General features: G+C 49.2%; 1 protein-coding gene across 3 annotated transcripts in view; it reads left to right on the top strand.

The window, feature by feature from the left end:
* The window catches only part of SMARCA2 (SWI/SNF related BAF chromatin remodeling complex subunit ATPase 2), a 1,851,064-nt gene that overhangs the window by 717,982 nt on the left and 1,115,204 nt on the right, over positions 1-17,878 (top strand). For all 3 annotated transcript variants that reach the window (XM_078675722.1, XM_078675721.1, XM_078675720.1), the window contains exon 22: positions 13,920-14,006. In XM_078675722.1, the coding sequence (XP_078531848.1) occupies positions 13,920-14,006 (87 nt within the window). The remainder of the gene's footprint in view (positions 1-13,919; positions 14,007-17,878) is intronic.

Here is a 17,878-nt window from a genome sequence, read left to right as displayed (position 1 = left end):
CTGCAAGATGTTGTAGATTTGGGAGATGAGTCGTTTCAATCCCCCGAGGGAGCGTGCCAACATTTCAAATGGGGTGTGCGCCCTGGAGGCGGCCTGATACACGTCATCTCCCGAGGTCCAGTGGCGCAGCTGCGCGTACTGCAAGCTAGCAGTCGAGGGGAGGTTGAACTCCTCTTTGCAGTCCAGCCACGATTTAGGCGACCCACAAAGAAAAAGATCTCCTGCAACCCTGCAGTCTCCTAGAGTCCAGCTCTCGAACGCCCGGGTCTGAGCAGCAGGGGGAAAGTGCGGATTGCCGGCAATGGGGGTATGCGGAGAGGGGAACGTGGTCAGCCCTTTGGACACTGCCACTCTGTCCCATACTTCAAGAACCGTCCTCGTGGGGACCGCCATGTACGCACTCCTGGAGCGCGCCACCCGCGGCAACCAGGGCAGGTCCCATATGGTGCGCCCCGTAACCATTCGGTCCATGTGGAACCAGTGCTTGTCGCTTTCGCGTGCACCCCATTCTATCACGAACCGGAGATGCGCCGCCCAGTAGTAGTGGAGAAGATTCGGGCAGGCTAGGCCGCCCCTGTCCCTCGGCTCCATGAGGACTTTTTGTGAGAACCGGGGTCGTTTGCCCCCCCATATGAAAGACGTGAGGTCGCGTTGGAGGGTCTTGATGCAGTGAGTCGGTATCGGGGTGGGGACGCACTGGAAGACATATAGAATGCGGGGGAGGATCGACATCTTGACCGCGTTGAGCCGCCCTAACCAGGAGATCATCAGGGGTTTCCATTTCCGCAGGTCCGCCAGGACATCCTTTCGGCAAGCAGCCCAGTTTTTTGAGGACCACGAGTCGAGGCGAGGAGTGAGGTCCAGACCCAGGTATTTGATGTGGTCATCCGCCCAACGGTAAGGCGTGTCCTCCCTCAGCAGGCAGACCTCCTCCTCGGGGATGGTGAGGTTAAGCGCCCAAGATTTGGTGTGGTTAATTTTAAGGCCAGACGCCCGCTCGAACAGTGTGAGGGCGTCGTGTACCGCTGGGAGCGAGACTCGAGGGTTCGTGAGAGTAAGGATCAGGTCGTCCGCAAACAGCGCTACTTTGTTAGCACGCCCCCCGTGGGGGATGCCATGGATGTCAGGGGTACGCCTAATCAACTCCGCCAGTGGCTCGACCGCCAGGGCGAACAGGAGCGGCGAGAGCGGGCATCCCTGCCTCGTACCCCTGTGGATCGAGAGCGGCGGTGTCAGTTGGCCGTTGACCCGGATTCTAGCCTGTGGTCCAATGTATGGGGCCATGCACCTGGAGATCATGGTAGGGCCAAGGCCCAGTTTCTCAAGGACCGCCCTCAGGAAGGTCCAGTCGACCCGGTCGAAGGCCTTTTCCGCGTCTAGCGAGAGGAGGCAGGCCGGGATTTTCCAATGGTGTACCTTTCCTACCAAGTGTGCCAACCTGCGAACATTATCGGCCCCCTGGCGGTCTCGTATAAAACCCACCTGGTCCGGGTTCACCAGGCCCGGCATATGTGGATCCAGCCGCTTGGCCAGGATCTTAGTGTAAATCTTAAGATCAGTGTTAAGGAGGGCGATGGGGCGATAAGAAGCACACAAGTCGGGGTCCTTCCCAGGTTTGGGGATCAAGGCTATTTCCGCCATGCCCATATCGGGGGACGGGCCGATAGCATCAGAGAAGGATCCATAAAGGCGCAGTAAATGTGGGCGGAGCTGGGTCAGGAACAGGCGATAGAAGGCCAATGGCAGGCCATCCGGCCCCGGGGTTTTCCCCACGGGGAGGTCCCCTATGGCCTCTGTCACTTCCTCCTCCCGCAGGGGGTCCTCCATCGCGGCTGCACACGCCGGGGACAGTGGGGATCCCTCAAAGTTCGCGAGCACGGCCTCCCGCGCCTCCGCAGAAGTGGGTTCCTCGGCGTATAGTGAGGAGTAATACTCAAGGAACGCATCCTGTTTGGCCCTCTCAGAGGTGACACGAGTGCCATCCTGCCGCCTGACATTAGCGATGTGGGCCCTAGCGGCTCGCGCCCGCAGTCTGCCTGCCAGCAGGCGACCCACCTTGTCCCCTCCCTCATAATACCGTTGCTTGAGCGCCAGCAGGGAGAATTCCGCCTTGTTAGTGCGCAGGGCGCGAAGTTGTCCCCTAAGATTGGCAAGGGCTCTCTTTGTCGCCCGAGTGGGGGCGTCCCGATCCTGGGCCTCCGCCAGCTTGATCTCGCTGGCCAGGTCAGTTTCCAACTTGAACACCTCTTTCCTCCGTGCCGCCGCCAAGGAAGTGATGTGGCCCCGAATGGTGGCCTTGAAGGCGTCCCACACTGTGTGAAAGGGCATGTCAGGGGTGTCGTTAACGGTGAAATACGAGTCTATGGCGTCACGGATGCTGGCAACGTCATCCGGATCTCGAAGGACTCCCGGCGGGAGCACCCACCTGCGTTCGCGAGCGGCCCGAGCCTGGGGGTCCTGTAGTAACAGCTCCACGTGGGCGTGGTCCGACAGGGAGATGTCGGATATAGCAGCAGCTAAGGAGTCTCGGGTCAGTTCAAGAGAGGTAAACAGATAGTCAATACGGGAGTACGTCCGGTGGGAATGCGAGTAGAAGGAGTAATCTCGGGACCCCGGGTTATGGTAGCGCCATATGTCCACGAGGCCCAGGTCCAAAAGCTGCGCCTTGAGGGTAGAAGACATCGCTCCCGCGCCATTAAAGGGGGCGCCCGCGCGGTCCAGCTCGGGGTCCCAAACAAGATTGAAGTCACCGCCCAGTATTGTATTAGCGTCGCCCATTGGGAAGTGGTCCCGCAATAATGTCTGGAGGTACTTGTCCTGCGACTGGTTGGGTGCGTACACACACCCCAGAGTGAACTGTGCACCGCCTATCTGTACCGTGGTTCGGAGGAAGCGCCCGTCAGTGCTTTTAAAGGGTTTCACGGGTCCCCGCCTAATGCCAGCCCTACAGAGGATCGCCACCCCCGCCGTCTTGGTCAGAGGATGCCCAGAACTGTGTGGGGTATCTAGGGTGTGTCATGCGTTTGACGTCTCCCCTGAGGAGGTGTGTCTCCTGGAGGAGAACAATGTCGGGGGAGTGGTGCAGGAGATAGCGCCATACCTGTCTTCGCTTGTTGGGAGAGTTGAGCCCCTTGACGTTAAGGGAAAGGACCTTCAAGGGTGCAGGGATGTTTGCTGTCATAGCGCTAGGGGGGTTTGGAGTCGCACAGGTCCCGGCCTAGCAGACCTCCCCGCGAGCGGGACAGCAGAAGCGGCAACTCGTCGCAAGCGCGGCAACTCCCGCAGGACCCACCCTGCCACCCCTCCGCAAGCGCGGGGAAGGAACAGGAAGAGGGGGATGTGTAAGGGGGAAGTAGGAAGAGAGGAGAGAAAGAAAGAAGAAAAGGTGCAGAGGGGGAAGAGAACCAAAACAGGCCAACGGGCCCCGTGTACAGTGTCCCAGGTATCGGACATCCTCCACCCGAGGGTTAGGATGAACTCAGGAATGTCACTTCCTACGGGACAAAGGGAGGGAGCGGAGATCTGGGAAAGTAGTGTTCAAACAAGTCGTCTCAGAGCCCGTCTACCCCGCTGCTTCAAGGTAGTTCAGGGGGGTTGCGCCGGGCCGTGGGGTCCATTCGGCCCGGTCAGGCACCCACAGGGCGCTGGAGCTCGGCGATGTGGTGCTCGGCCTGGAAGAAGCGAAAAGCGTTGTCCATGTCTAGGGCAGTGGGATCAGGCCACCGTGATGGAAGAGGGTGAGACCAAGCGCCCAGTTGGCAAGCGAACGCCCAGGGTAGCACGTGACACAACAGCAGCGATCAGCAGCCATCCGGCGTTGAGGGGCGATCCCCACCCTCCGAGCCAGAAGCGAGGAGCTGGGAGGCCTGCCCCTCGCGGTCGCCCTCAAGGGAGCGGATGTGGGCGATGATGTCCTGCTTGGCCTGCGAGACAGAGAGTGCGTCCACCGGAGGAGATCGTCGACTTCTGCGCACCGTGGACCATTCCGGGTGTGGAGGTGCTTTCCCCGAGCGGGGAGGACGAGCCGGGCTGTGGTCCGGGGATTCCGGCATGCCTAGTATTTGTGCCGCCTCTCGGTAGGACCGGAGGGCCCTGCGCTTGCCCTCCCACTTGAAGATGAGCGCGAAGGGGTGGCCCCACTGGTACGAAATGTTCAGGGACCGGAGCTTCTCTGTGATCGGACGGAAGACCCTCCGCCTGTGGAGTGTGGTGGGGGCCAGATCCTGGAAGATCTGGATCTTGTGACCCTCGTACTGCAAGTCAGGGTTGTCTCTAGCCGCCTTCAGAATGGCCTCTTTTTCAGTAAAATAATGCAGTCTAGTGACGATGTCGGGAAGGAGGCCCGCTTTCCCCCCCGCTCCAAAGACTCGGTGCGCGCGGTCAAGGCGCGGCGGGGGGGCGTCTTCCTCGCCCCACACCTCTTGCAGGAGTAGGGCCACGTAGGCCATGGTATTAGTCCCCTCTTCTCCGAGTGGCACGCCCCGAATGCGGAGGTTGTTGCGGCGTCCTCTGTTTTCCAAGTCCTCCTGCTTAATCTGGAGCTGGATGTGCTGCTCTTCAAGGGTCGCCACTCTCCGCCAGATCTGCTCCAGGTCCTCGGTGCGGGAATCCACTGTTTTTTCCAGGCCGTCGACCCGGTCGCCAAGGTCGGTGACTTCTCTGCGTAGCTCTTTGACGCACGTATGGACCTCCGTCCTGAGGGATCCAATCTCGGTTTTCAGATCGGCCATGAAGGAGGACATGAAGGCCTGCGTCACCGGGGGGGAGTCAGCCTGCGTTGGGGGTTTCCCCTCGGATGTCGACGAGGGGCCCCCGGAGGAGGATGGCGAGCCCGCCTTGCTCCACATGGAGGCCACCGACGCCCTCCTGGTCGTCGTGGATGGGGGGTCCGGTTTGTTCCCCTTGCCGCGGGTCATGGTCCACTCAGGGCGTCGAAGGGCAGCGGGGGCCTGCGTCTGCCGCTGTGTACGACTCTTGGTCGGTGGCGTGGGGTAGTGCAGGGGAGGGTGTGCTGGCGCCTCGGTGATCAAGCCCGGGTTCCACGGTCAGTAGCACAAGACCCCAGGGCTGGGGTCGGTGGTGTGTTCTCCGACAGGGCACGGGGCGCGTGTAAGCAATTATTGTCCAGCAGAGATCCGGGCCGTGATGAGGCTCAGCCCGGAGGACAAGGTGGTGCGTAGGCCGGGGAGGCGTCAAGGAGGTGACGGTCGCGGGTGCTCCACGGCAGGTCGGGTGGAGATCCCACAAGCGGAGGGCCCCCGAAAAGAAAAAAAAAAAAGCCCAATATATATTTTTTCAAAGTTAATTTTCGTAAAAACCACTGGAGCATATATCTTGAGACATAGCAAAGGCACATCGGTCTACCAGTCCCTACAATTTTGCCAAGTTTGGTGGAAAACCATTCAGCCGTTCGGGCTAAAAGTGAGTCCAACCGCCCTATGGAAATTAACATGGGGAAAACAAGTTTTGGGACCCCCCTTTTATCTCGGCCCCCGCTTGACGGATCCCCCCCAAACTTTCAGGGAAAGACCGGAGCGCCGCGAGGCAAAGTTAAGGAAAATTTCAGGAAGATTCCTCAACCGGCGCCAAAGTCATTCCCAATAGAATGTTGCGATTTCCCTATGGAAAACAATCCTAACTATATATACCTACTGGCCATCGCCAGTAGGTGTTTTATATATATATATATATATATATATATATATATATATATATACACTAAATGTTCAAGAGCAAAGTGTGTGTTATGGGCTTAGATTACCGCTACTGGTAAGGTCAGACAGGATTCTTATTTATTTAGATGCCCCTTCTCGATAAAGGTGGCACAGTTCACACTTTAGTTGATTCCACTCAGCAATTAGGTGCTCTGCTGGATTCCAGGCTCTCTTTGCCCCTACACTTTGGTAGGAACCTTCAGCCAGCAAAGTACTAGTTTTCTGTATTTAGTAAGAGTATGCCTTTTAGTCCATGTGATGCCTGGACTGTATAAATACTTGCACTTTTCCACGTGAATAATGGTTATGTAGCTTCGTTTGGTATTCCTTGCTGCTACTCTGCTTCTTTTTGGAGTGAGAAAAAGTAATTTCTATTCTATTAAAGAAATGTCCTTGCTTATCCATTCTTGGGTCCAAAGTGGGGATAAGCTTGCTGTATGAACTGGAAAACATCTTAAACCCATACCTCAACTGCCACCTTTTGTCAACAAAGTACTTGGTTTGAACTAAAAGCCAAGTGCGTCTTCTCTGAATCTTGTTGCAATTCAAGCTAAGTCTGCTTGTTTATACGATATGTATTTAGTGACCACCCATTATTGTGCTGATAAATTGATGTATTCAGGAGACTTTAGTGTTTCAATGTTTTAAGGGGCTTATGCTGTTGGGTATTACAAGGCTGCGCACAACCCAAGCTTAGTCATAGGCCTTCTCCATGGCAACTTCATCATTATACAGTACAATTCCTCTCCATCTGCACTTATTTTTTCACAGAATTAAAAATGCTTTTTTGGCAACTTTTTAATTCGACTGATGTCATTCAGGTCTCGCTTGTAAAACACATATTTCTTTTGTATACTTCTAACCACAGACAATTGTGCCTGAACAAATTTCAGAGTGGGGGTGCTGCTATCAGTATTACAATACCACAGTCATAGGGATTGTGAAAAATCCAAGCATCACTCAAAGGACGAGTGTATCAAATGACGCATACCCATTCAGCAGGAGAGTCGTAAAGATGTACTATTTAGCTGGTGGTGCATTTTGGAACACCCTGTTGGAAATATATTGCTAAAGCATGGTGTGATAGCGCTATTTTTTTAAATATTGGCACAGTTAATTTACAGATATTTAAATTTAGTCATGTGTTAAAGAATGAAATCCTAAAGCCTATCATTTTATACTCTGTTCTCCAATAAGATTGTCACATAGTTCAGTTTACAAAAACCTCTCCATTTGCAGCCAAAAGACGAAATCTAAATGCCAAATTCCATGTTAAACGAATAAGTAGCAATATGTCAAAAGATATCACCTGACATTTGACCTCTGTCTTTGAATGTAGAGGAAAGGAGACAAAGTAAAAACACATCTGTATTGCTCATTTACATTCTGAACCTTCGCATGTTTATTTTAGGGGTGCTGCAGCACCCCTACTAAAAGCACCTATGACCACAGATTCCTCACCTTTGAAATTCACCCCAGACGTCACACTGGATCCAGAGGTTTTCCTAGTATTGCTCCTGAGTGCCGCACAACTCCGTTTTGACTTCGTTTAATCGCAGAAGTGATGGAGCAGTGCAACATATAAGCATCAACCTGTTTCTGTTTTTTCGCACATATGAACGCTGCTCTGGAGCTCCTCTCTTTTTCGTAGGTTGACTAATTCTAAACATTGAATTCCAGTGTGCAAGGGAACGGCGTCACCATCTAAAATAAAACATAAAAACAGAGTTCAAAATATGCCTTGACTGTTGTAAGCAGATGATGGTTACAGACCCAAAGAAAGTTTACTTTTGGTGTGTGGGATGGGGGGGCATGACACCAAGTTGTCCGATGAATGTGCCTTCATGCATCCAAGATTATGAAGTAAAACTGGAAATCGCTGTACATCGGAAGAAGTCACGTACCTCGGGTCGGTTGAGGGTCTTGGGCTCAATGTCCACGGCCTCGATAATTCTCGCCTAGGTGCCTACTCTAATCATGGGTCCCACTCTGCAACTCTGGGCAATAGCTTGCTTAATCTCCACAACGGCCCCGAAAGCGCTAGGATGCCTGGCCTCACCTTGGAGGTGCCCAGTAAGGGGGCATCTCACTGGGAAAACCAGGAGGGTTCCAAAGCGGTATACAGCGCCAAGATACCTTTCAGGTGATAGTGCGCTTTACAAGTATACACACACAACCAAGTCTTGCTCCAAGTCGAGGGCGCAGATTCATTCCCGATCTCCGGGCCGATCCAGCAACAGGTCGTCTTTACGGTCAATTTCTTTTGCTAGTCAAAGAGGAAAGACAAAAGACGAAACGGGACTGGACCTCACCTCACCCCACCCAGCTACTCTCTTTCTGAAGAGAAATCGCTAGGGTGTCAAGTCATTCATTCTAATGGATACTTCTAACCAGAATTCACACTTTCATAATATCCACAGAACGGATCCGAAAGATATTTTTCAGCATAATACCTGCATGCTGGTAGGTGCTGTTATCTTGCTCTGCCTCGATTCTGATCTGCCCCAAAAGTGATGACTAGAGCCTGCATAGCTGTACCACCTCGGCATGCTGATGTTGATTTCTTTCTTTTCCCCGCCTTTATGCGCAGATGAGTTGGCAAGCCTTTTTAGGTTTCGCCTGGCCGTAGCACTGCTCGCGCAGGCGAAATTTAATGTTATCACAGTATTGGGGACTTGAACTCGCCCCTTCTTCCATTGGCTAGCTCCAAAAATGGAGGCTAGCCATTGGAAGACATCGTTGTCAATTACTATTTCCCCCGTCACGACGCGATTCGGGGGCGTTTCTGGGTCTTTTTTTAAGTCCCGCCCTCTCCTCTTCCCATTGGCTGGAATTTTACCTTCCAGCCAATGGGAAGGGGAGAGCACGAAAAACACGCCCCCGAATCCCTACAGGGCACGCTTTGCTTTCAGTCGACAACGACAACTCGTTTTATTTCTGTGCAATGCCACTGACTTAGCCCAGGCACGAAGCTTTCCTCCCACAGGTTTTAGGAGACTCGCAACGATAAGTGCCCCGAAGCAGTACGGTGTGTACGCCTGAAGCGTACCCTTCCACACCGCAAGTTGAGCCGCCTGGAGACATACTGCCTTACTTGGCTGCCCCGTACGTCTCGTACTGCCTGGAATTGTGTTGCCTATTGTCTGCCCCGTACGGCCCATACTACGGACCCAATTGCCAGGCGGCTGCCCCAAGCTGCACAGGTACGAGTCGTACGCCAGGAGCGTACTGAAGCGCACCGCACCGTGGCCCCCGCTCCGAGGCCGCGCCGCACCAGAGCCGTCCTGTACGTGTGGTACAGCCCGCCCAGTGCCGAACTGCCGCCCCAGTGAGAGCCGCTCCACCCCGAAGGAAATCCGCCCGCTGGACTGTGCCCGCACTGGTGACCCCTCTGCACTGCCTCTGGAAGTTCCGTCCTAACGCCCCGCATCGCGGTGCTGATGAGGGCCGAACTGAATCCCCCTGAGGCTGCCGACGTCAGTCTCCAGCTTTGCCCGCACCGAACCTGCAACTTTGAGGCACTGTTCTTCCCCGCACAGCTTAAGGGTGCGCACCTCGAGCCGGCGAGCCCGGGATTATTGCCAGCTTCATTTCCCTTGAGGGGTGCCCTCTCAAAGTCACCCCAGGCCGAGTGAGCAGTGCCAGCCTGATAGCCAACTAAATACAAAAGTACTGTGCTAAGCGCATAGTGATCTGTACGTGACGGACTAGCAAGTCCGCCTGTGGCCTCCCCCTTTCTTACGGGGGCTTCTTCATTCCACCACATCGCGCGCCATCAGTACGGCGCTGTAGATTGCCTTGCAAACCCGTGCGCCCCAGACTCGAGAGTCCCCCTGTGGCCCCCACCTTTCTTTGGGACAGTTAACCCCGCCATGTCGGGCACACCCCATACGCTGCTCATGAGAGCAACAAAGACGCTTTGCTGAGGGAACCGTATTTTAAAGTAACGCTTGAATTGAAGTATTGAAAAGCTAGAAAAGTATTGTGTGCATCCTAAATGAATGTTATTTAAGGTCTTGTGATAAGTCTACAAATCCACTATTTTTACATAAAGTACCTGTATTTTTATACATCCCACAGCCTGGTGTCCATTTGTGGGGGGTCAGTGTTATTCATTGTATGTGATTATAAATGCTTAACTAATGCGCCCTGAGGATTAGCCTTGACTGCTCGCGCCACGCAACCTAGATGGTGAGCAGGGGTTATTCTTAAAGGGTAGTTCCCTGGCCTTGACTAGAAGAGAGGGTCCCTGGTTGTCACAAGTGCATACCCCCAATTCTATCGGCCTTACTGTTTTATAAAGGCTTTCGTCCACATCCAACGATTGTAATCTTTGCCGAGGCAGACATATGCTTTCTGTATCCACCCACCTCGGATTTGGACTACTGGTCTCGAAGTGATCTGTAAACCCTCCATTCCCGATGGTTTCAGTCAGTTTGTACCACTGCATCGGTAAAAAAAAATCGATTGCTTCTGTGTGAACTTGCCAGATTTCTCACTTTGCTGTGTCTTGCGGTGTTAGTTGCTGGACTGTTTATCTATTAAGTTTGATGATTTCGGTACATGTACAGCAGGAAAAATGCCACTAACTTAGGTTATTTACCAAATTGGATTCACTTTCCTGAAACCTTTACCAAGCCATCGTAGAGATCAGTTGGACCCCTTTCTAGGCAAAGACTGGAAATGGCTTGAGTATTTACAAGATACCCCTACTACAATACTGCTTTTTCGGAGACTGATATTTTCTTAGTTAATTAATGTTTTTGGGTGACAAGCGCATCGTACTTTCTATGGGGAAATGTAGCGCCTCGACTGAGCTCAGCTTTTTTTTTTCTTTGCTCCTCGGATTTAGCCGCACTACCCGTATTGAATACAGCGGCAGGTTTGAATCCTCCAACCCCATTCTGATCCACCCGTATTACCTACAGGAGTAACTACATTTCTCAGTCCAAATATTTTGCCCTAGGGCTGACAAAATAAAATGTACTGAATTTCTGGAGACTAATGTTAAGGTCGCCCAGGCATGCCACTGGAGGTATTTTCAGGTTGCTTGGAACTAAGCGGGTAAGGCGCTTGCTGTGTATCGAACAGGTCGAGAAGATTAAGCTATTGGCAATGTAAATGACAATGCCATTTATTTATATGTTTTCAAAACCAACACATAAATACAAAGTTTGTCATTTACAATGTCAATACCTCTAACTTTTCCAAAGGCGAAACCATTGCATTGTAAATGCTTGTTCTTCATGGAAAAGCTTTTACTGTGTGCAAGAGAACTTGTAGGGATTGTAGTAAACAAATGTCCGTGACTGATCGCTTGAAGTGTGCATCTGGTGTCTAAGGTTAGGCCACGATTCTAAGTCATTCGGGAACTGTGCACTGATGAATCTGGAACCATGTAGCCAAGTTTACTTCACCGAGCTTCACTTGCAACTGCAAAAAGGCTTCTCGTGCTTAAAGTCAAGAACACATACCTAATCTCACTCTCGAGAGGTCCTGCAACAGAGCTTCATCACACCCAATCCTTTGGGAAGCCCAAGTGAAAAAGAAAAACACAAAAAGTTCAAGCGGGCTTTGTCCCAGCCTTGCCACTTTTCTGGTGACAGGCCACAAGGGCGTCAAGGTGTGTGTTTGTGTATATGTATACACACAGACACACTTTGAGCACTGCGTCGTCTGCACTATAATCACATTTTCACACATCAATGCATATAAATTAGTTGAAAATATGTATTTGACAGAAAGTACAATTAGTTCAGTGTTTTCTGTTCTTAATTTACATTAAGTGGTGAGTATTTAAATTTGGAATTAGATTGTGGAGACATCTAAATCACTTAGAGGTATCTAACTTTGAATATTTACCTCAGGACGATTGTTTATGTAATCTATATTGACTCTAGTCCACGTGGGTTGTCCTTGATGTTTATTTCACGGTGTCCCCCGGCCCGCCTTTAGTCCTTCTACTGCATCCTTCACAATGGTAAATAGAAGGATGCTGAAGTCCTAGATGTATGACTGCCTTCAATTGAAATGAAGACTAATATCCTCATACAGGTCCTGCAATCTTGTCAGTCCTCTTCAGAACACTTCTTGCCATTTAATGAAGCACTTACCGATACCCTCATGGGCACTTGGGCAAAACCTTGTACATGCCCACTATTAGCTAGACAAGTGGTACATTGTCCGAGACCAGCTCCTGGTGACCCTACCATTGTCATGCAGCACCCTACGCTAGAGTGACTGTTGGTACAGGCTCCCTTCAGCACAGTTAACCCCTGTTCTTTCCCTACTAACCCGCTGGATAGGGAGTCAAAGAGAATGGAGGTGTTTGTAAGATAATATTTTCCCTCGCCAGCCTGGTCCTTAGGTCCGTCAGCAGCAGGTGCTTTCTTGGACCCTATTTCCATACATTATACGATTCCATGGCCAAACTTGTAATGGCAGTTCCAGAAGTAGTCCGAGCCAGTTTGACATAGACCATCTAAGATCACCAGGATACCACCAAGTATAGCATCTGATCAGAACTGAGCATGATAGACTGCTGGGGCAGTATGGTATGTACTATTGTGGCGCTCTGTTTTATGCGTGGATGAGATCTGGTTCAAGTGTCACTCATGGATATGCCTTTTGGCAGATCTTGCTCCTTTGGCAAGAAGGCTTACTCCTCCCTTGAGCGCTTTAAAGAAACTACAGCACCTGTGTACTCCCTTGTCATTCGACACCCACAAGGCTGTATCCACAACAATTTTGCCACTTTCAAGGCATCTCTAGGGTCTTCACCTTCAGGCAAGTTCAAGACCTACCACCCCAATCACAATTACCCAAGTACTTTCAGGGACGGGGAAGGAGACCTAACACGCAACACAGTCCAGCATGGGCATACAACTACCCATGCCCCAGCCCATTAAGTAGCAGCTGCTTTAGTTTACCCCTTTGCGACAAACAACCACTCTGTGGAAGACAGGATCACTAATTTTCTCCATGGCTGTTCACCAGTTAAATATTACAGGTGGGTCCTTCGTATAGTTGAAAAGTGCTGCTCCCTCCCATTCCTTTCTTGCTACCTATTTCACCTATAGCTGAGAGGCTTTTGATGGACCATTTGTCTATTTTGCAACAGGAAGTCCAGGTTCTTTTGGAGAAAAAAAAGCCATATAGAGGGGCCCTGTACATGCATGCTCTGTGGTGGGATCTGAAGCCTCAGTAGACCAACCACCAATGAAACCTTGTTGCTTCTTTCTGGGTTTGGGGAGATTGCATAAAGTGTGCAGTGGTGGCTGCTCAACTGCAGTTGGACATGAGGTAGACCCCTCTTCCGAACCCACCCTTAGCTGGCTGTGTTGACAGACGTGTACTACTGGGCTGGGAAGTTCATTTCAGTGAGGTGAACATCAGAAAACTCTTTTCTTAGGGTGAGGCCCGCCTTCACATCAAGTAGCTGGAGTTGCTGGCCGTTCATGTTTCGTTGAAATCCTTCCTGCCGCCCACCAAAGATAGGCTAGTTCACATCCTCATGGACAACCTAATCAAACATAATGGGGGAGTACCAATGGAAGATACTCAGCTCTTCCGTAAAGAGAAATCCTCTTCATCAGATTGCTGGGAAAATACTCAAGACGTAGTTTTGAAACAGAAAATAGTTAGTAGTCGTTTATTAATATATCAGAGTAAAACCTACTACATTGAAAGCTTTTGCTTGGCTGAATTAATATATTTATACTAAAATTGAAAATTGTGTGTTCGGGAAGAAAATGTGTGTATTTTCAGAACCCAAGATGTTTGGAGCCAAATGGTTGAATTTGCAAACTACTTTCAAAGCAGAGCGATAAATCGTGGAGTTGAGGAGACTTACTATTATTATTACCTTGATGCCATGTGCATTGCAGCCTCACCTGTTATGTATTACCTATGTAAAGAGATTCCAAATTGACCAAGACTTTACGTTTCTGCGTGCAACCCTGCCTGATGCGGTAAGGTGATCACTACCGGTACCATTGCATAGTGTGGCAGCTAATATAATGTAGTCTGATGTGGCTACTATTACAAGGGTAATAATATTCATAGCTGGGGATAATTTTCATTTTACAGAAGTAGCTCATGTTCCGTTAAAAAAAAAAATGGAGACCCCAGGATTAAAATAATAAATTGCTTTGTATTCAGCTGTAGATATGCCTGAGTAAGCTTTAATCTATAATTGTTTTTCAGGGCAAAGGTGGAGCGAAGACTCTTATGAACACGATCATGCAACTGAGAAAAATATGCAACCACCCGTACATATTTCAGCATATTGAGGTAAGTGTGCTCCCTATACTTCGAATTCCCTCCACTGTGACAGGCTAGAAAGCATGAAACATGTTGGGGAAAATGTTGGGCTAAGCCAGTGCAATGCACCTCCTCCTTTTGATTCGGTGCACATCAGCAAATAACAAAAGTAGCTGTTTTCATTGAGAAAATACACTAATATTTCGGGCTCATCATGAAACTATAAAAATACTTAATATTCAAAATGAGTTCTTGCAATTGCTAAATACAGTCCAAGTGATAACCAAATTACAGACATCATAGTAGGTTTATAACAACATTTCATAAAATCTAAATTCACCATAGCTTTTCAATGTAAATCAATCCGCCCGTGACTAAATACAATGGAAAACAACTTTAATTGGTTAATCTCTTATGTGCAAAGTTATTTTACTCACTGATAACAATTTTAGTATACTCAAATGAACATCCATTGTCCAAGCCAATAGATTTCATTTTGTGTAGTGCATGCGTATATACATCCACTATCCATGCACACTTTTATGAAGTGCCTGTTGTATTGTAAGTACAGTTATATGCTACTTACTACCCCTGACAAGGTGTTGAAGCATATTGTGGTGTGTTACCCACTAGTCTGGAACCCAAAGTTAGTACTTAATCGAGTGATTTATTGGTTATTGTTATTAGCTGTGAGAATAGTTTAATAGGATAGCAATTCATAAGCTTTTCTGACTCTAGTAAAAAATAAATTTCTAAGTTAAAGAAAAAATGAAAGAAAATAATTACTAATAGGAAAAAAATAGTTTATGGATTGAAACTATATTGACTTGCAGATAGCTGATAGTTCTCAGAAAAATAAACAGTTCTGGCGATTAATAGCAAAAGGGGCCGGTGCCCAAAAACCCCCAACAGCAAACCCAGTCTCTCAAAATTACTGAGGAAAGTTTCTTCTAGAGCTTTATAGGGCAAATTCGAAAGATCCCTGTCAAATAATTCTGTGAAATTGACGAACGACAAATAAGAATAAGATGGGATAAGTGCCCCGACGGAAGAACAAATCCTATCATATATAAGGTGGTTTAGATAATCATCAGCGATGGGTCCAGATAGGAACCCAGTCACTGTCCTAAAAAGTAACCCCGAAGCCTGGAGTACATATCTGGAACCTCTATCCTACTACATATATAAAACTGGTCAAATACCGAAATCGTGGACCTGGAGCATTGTCATCCCCCTTTTGAAGAAGGGCTCTTGACTTTCTCTGAGCTATTACAGGCAGATAGCTCTTATGGACGCAACTGGAAGAAAGCGCATGTCAGCATATAGTACAAAATACTGGTGTCTGAATAGGGAGTTGACGTCCCAGGGGGTGACTGTCTTCTCCCTGTGGAATTGGAGGTAAGTTGAACCTGGTGTGACTGTCTGCCTAGTTGATCTATTGGTGTGCTGTATTTAGGGTGATGGGCTATTCATGTACACACACCCACAGAGGGAGAGAATGAATGAATTAATTAATTTAACATTTAGAGAGACACAAAGACAGACACCCACCACCCACACACCCCTACCCCGCAAGTGACCCCAAGCATTAATGAATGAACAGCATTGGCACAGCTTGGTAAATGCATCAATTACACCAGGTAGTAATGATCACCTGTGGCCCAAGGCAGTAATGAACTCCAGTGGACTCGGGCAGTAAAGCCCTTAGTAGTCCCAGAGTCTCAATGAAAAAGATACCATATACTAACAACGCAATATCACAATTATATAGCCTGACCATGGGAGTGAACAGCCTGTCTAATATATTGCGACATAATGTAGTGGAACACAACCAGCTCACCCCAGCAGGGGGCAAACATTATTAAATAAATAAAACAACACAGCCTGTTTAAATAGTCGTCTCAAGGGTGGCACAACTGCAAGTAAATACATATCCGTTGAGATTTGCCAAGATGCAATCTTATAAACATCCTTCTGCAATGATAGAATGTTGGTGTTCACGGTTTGTTACTACTTGGGACTTGTAGGAGTGACCAGTAATTTATGGCTAATCTCACCAGTGTTTGCTGAGCTATTTGGTTAGTATTAAGTGGGTAGGTAAGTGATCTAGTATACCCTATATCTAAATAGGTTGCCAGTGAGATTATTTTCTACATTACATGGTTGCCCGTCGAAGATGAGAAATCAGGTAGTGAATTAGTGTATGGAATCATATGATGACACAGATTACATCAAATTGAGACAGGGAGAACCATCAGAAAGAATTACATTACTTTCCTTCTTGTGTTTAGTGGTATAGTGGGTACATCCTGGTGCTGGTGTCTGAATAGTGAGTTGAAATCCCAGTGGGTGACTGTCATCTCCCTGTGAAATTGGAGGTAAGTTGAACCTGCTGCAGCTGTTTTTTTAGTTGATCTATTGGGGGCCTGTACCTAGGGTGATAGGCTATAGAGATAGTATGTACACACAAGACCCCCCCCCCCCTCCCATGGTCCAAGGCAGTGATGGACTCAGACAGTAAATTCCTCAGTGGTCCCAGAGCCTCAATGGGCCTAGTCTGCGAACAGGTGCTATTTTCAAACACACTCACAGAATGCATTTGACATCTGCTGTGAACGCAGGACGAGCTGGTTTCCACTTATTAAAATCTGTTAAGCAGGGATTAAAACTTAATGATCTGTGTAAAATTAGTTTGATCAATAAACCAGAGTGGAAAACTACCCTCTAATGTGTAAAATGCAGTAGCTTCTTTTATGGACATCATTAGTCTGTTTCCTTTTGTGGTATCTAAAATGTAGCCAACCTTTGTTTTTCAGAGGTACTCTCTTTCAGGTTACTTAACATGTGCTCCGTTATGAAAGCGGCCAAATTGTGACTGGTGGACGTGAGAGTAACAGAATCAACACTGTTCTGATGAATGAATCTACCTGTGAATTCCTCACCTTTTGAATATCCCTATGCACCAGCTCTGACCTTTTTTGATAGCTCTCCCTTGTCGACAGGGGGCGTTGGTATCTACATGGCTCTGCATGCGGCACAGCATGATGTCACCTGAGCCATAACGAGCCCTCGTAGGTGTGCTGTAGTTTTTCAATGTTTTCTTAATTTGGAATGCAATTTATTGGATTGTCACCTCCTTAGAAATAAGATATCTGAAAGAGAAATGTTAGTGATAGATTCCTTACCTTAGAATATCCCCAGGTGCCAGACTGGATCCGTAAAGTTTTGCTAGCAGTACACCAGCGCATCAGTAGGTGGCGTTGTGCGGCTCTATGTCCGTCGCTGGTGTCGTATGCTCTGAGATGACGTCACAGAGACTACTTAGGCGCCACCCATGCTCGCTGACGTCAGTTCTTTCTTTTTCCGCGCCAGTAAGCGCAGATCCGGTTCGAGCACGTACCCTAGTCACTTTCTGACTATCTTTTTTGGTACTTTTTGTCTCTTGTTGGTCTTCTCTGGTGCTTGGGGATGCCTGGTTTTAAGTCCTGTGGGGCCTGCCGTCGCAGTATGTTGGTGGCGGACCCCCACGACGTCTGTCTCTACTGCCTAGAGCTCGACCACGACTCCCGTCCTGTCTGGACTGTCGGGCCATGGCCCTGAAGGCCTTAAGGGAGCGGCGCTGGAAGTTGCTAGAAGTTCGGCACTCGTCCCAGCGCCGCTCGCGGTCCAGGGGCCACTCTCGTGAACGCTCGCAGGGCCACCATCACCGCTCCTCGGATTCCAAGTCTTCACCTTCAGATTTGGGTAAGAGACGACCTAAAAAGAAGTCAAAGAAGCGTTATCGCTCTCCGACGTCCCCCCGTCGGTCCTCGGACGAGGGGGACAGGGGTTCCGCCCCCACGGCTACTTAAGAGCCTGGGAGTCCCGCGGCCTACCCGCCTTACCTGGGTCACTCGGCGACT

Source organism: Lissotriton helveticus, chromosome 2_1 (genome assembly GCF_964261635.1).
Source record: "Lissotriton helveticus chromosome 2_1, aLisHel1.1, whole genome shotgun sequence".
NCBI classification, from domain to species: domain Eukaryota; kingdom Metazoa; phylum Chordata; class Amphibia; order Caudata; family Salamandridae; genus Lissotriton; species Lissotriton helveticus.
This window is presented reverse-complemented; position numbering and strand designations above follow the sequence as displayed.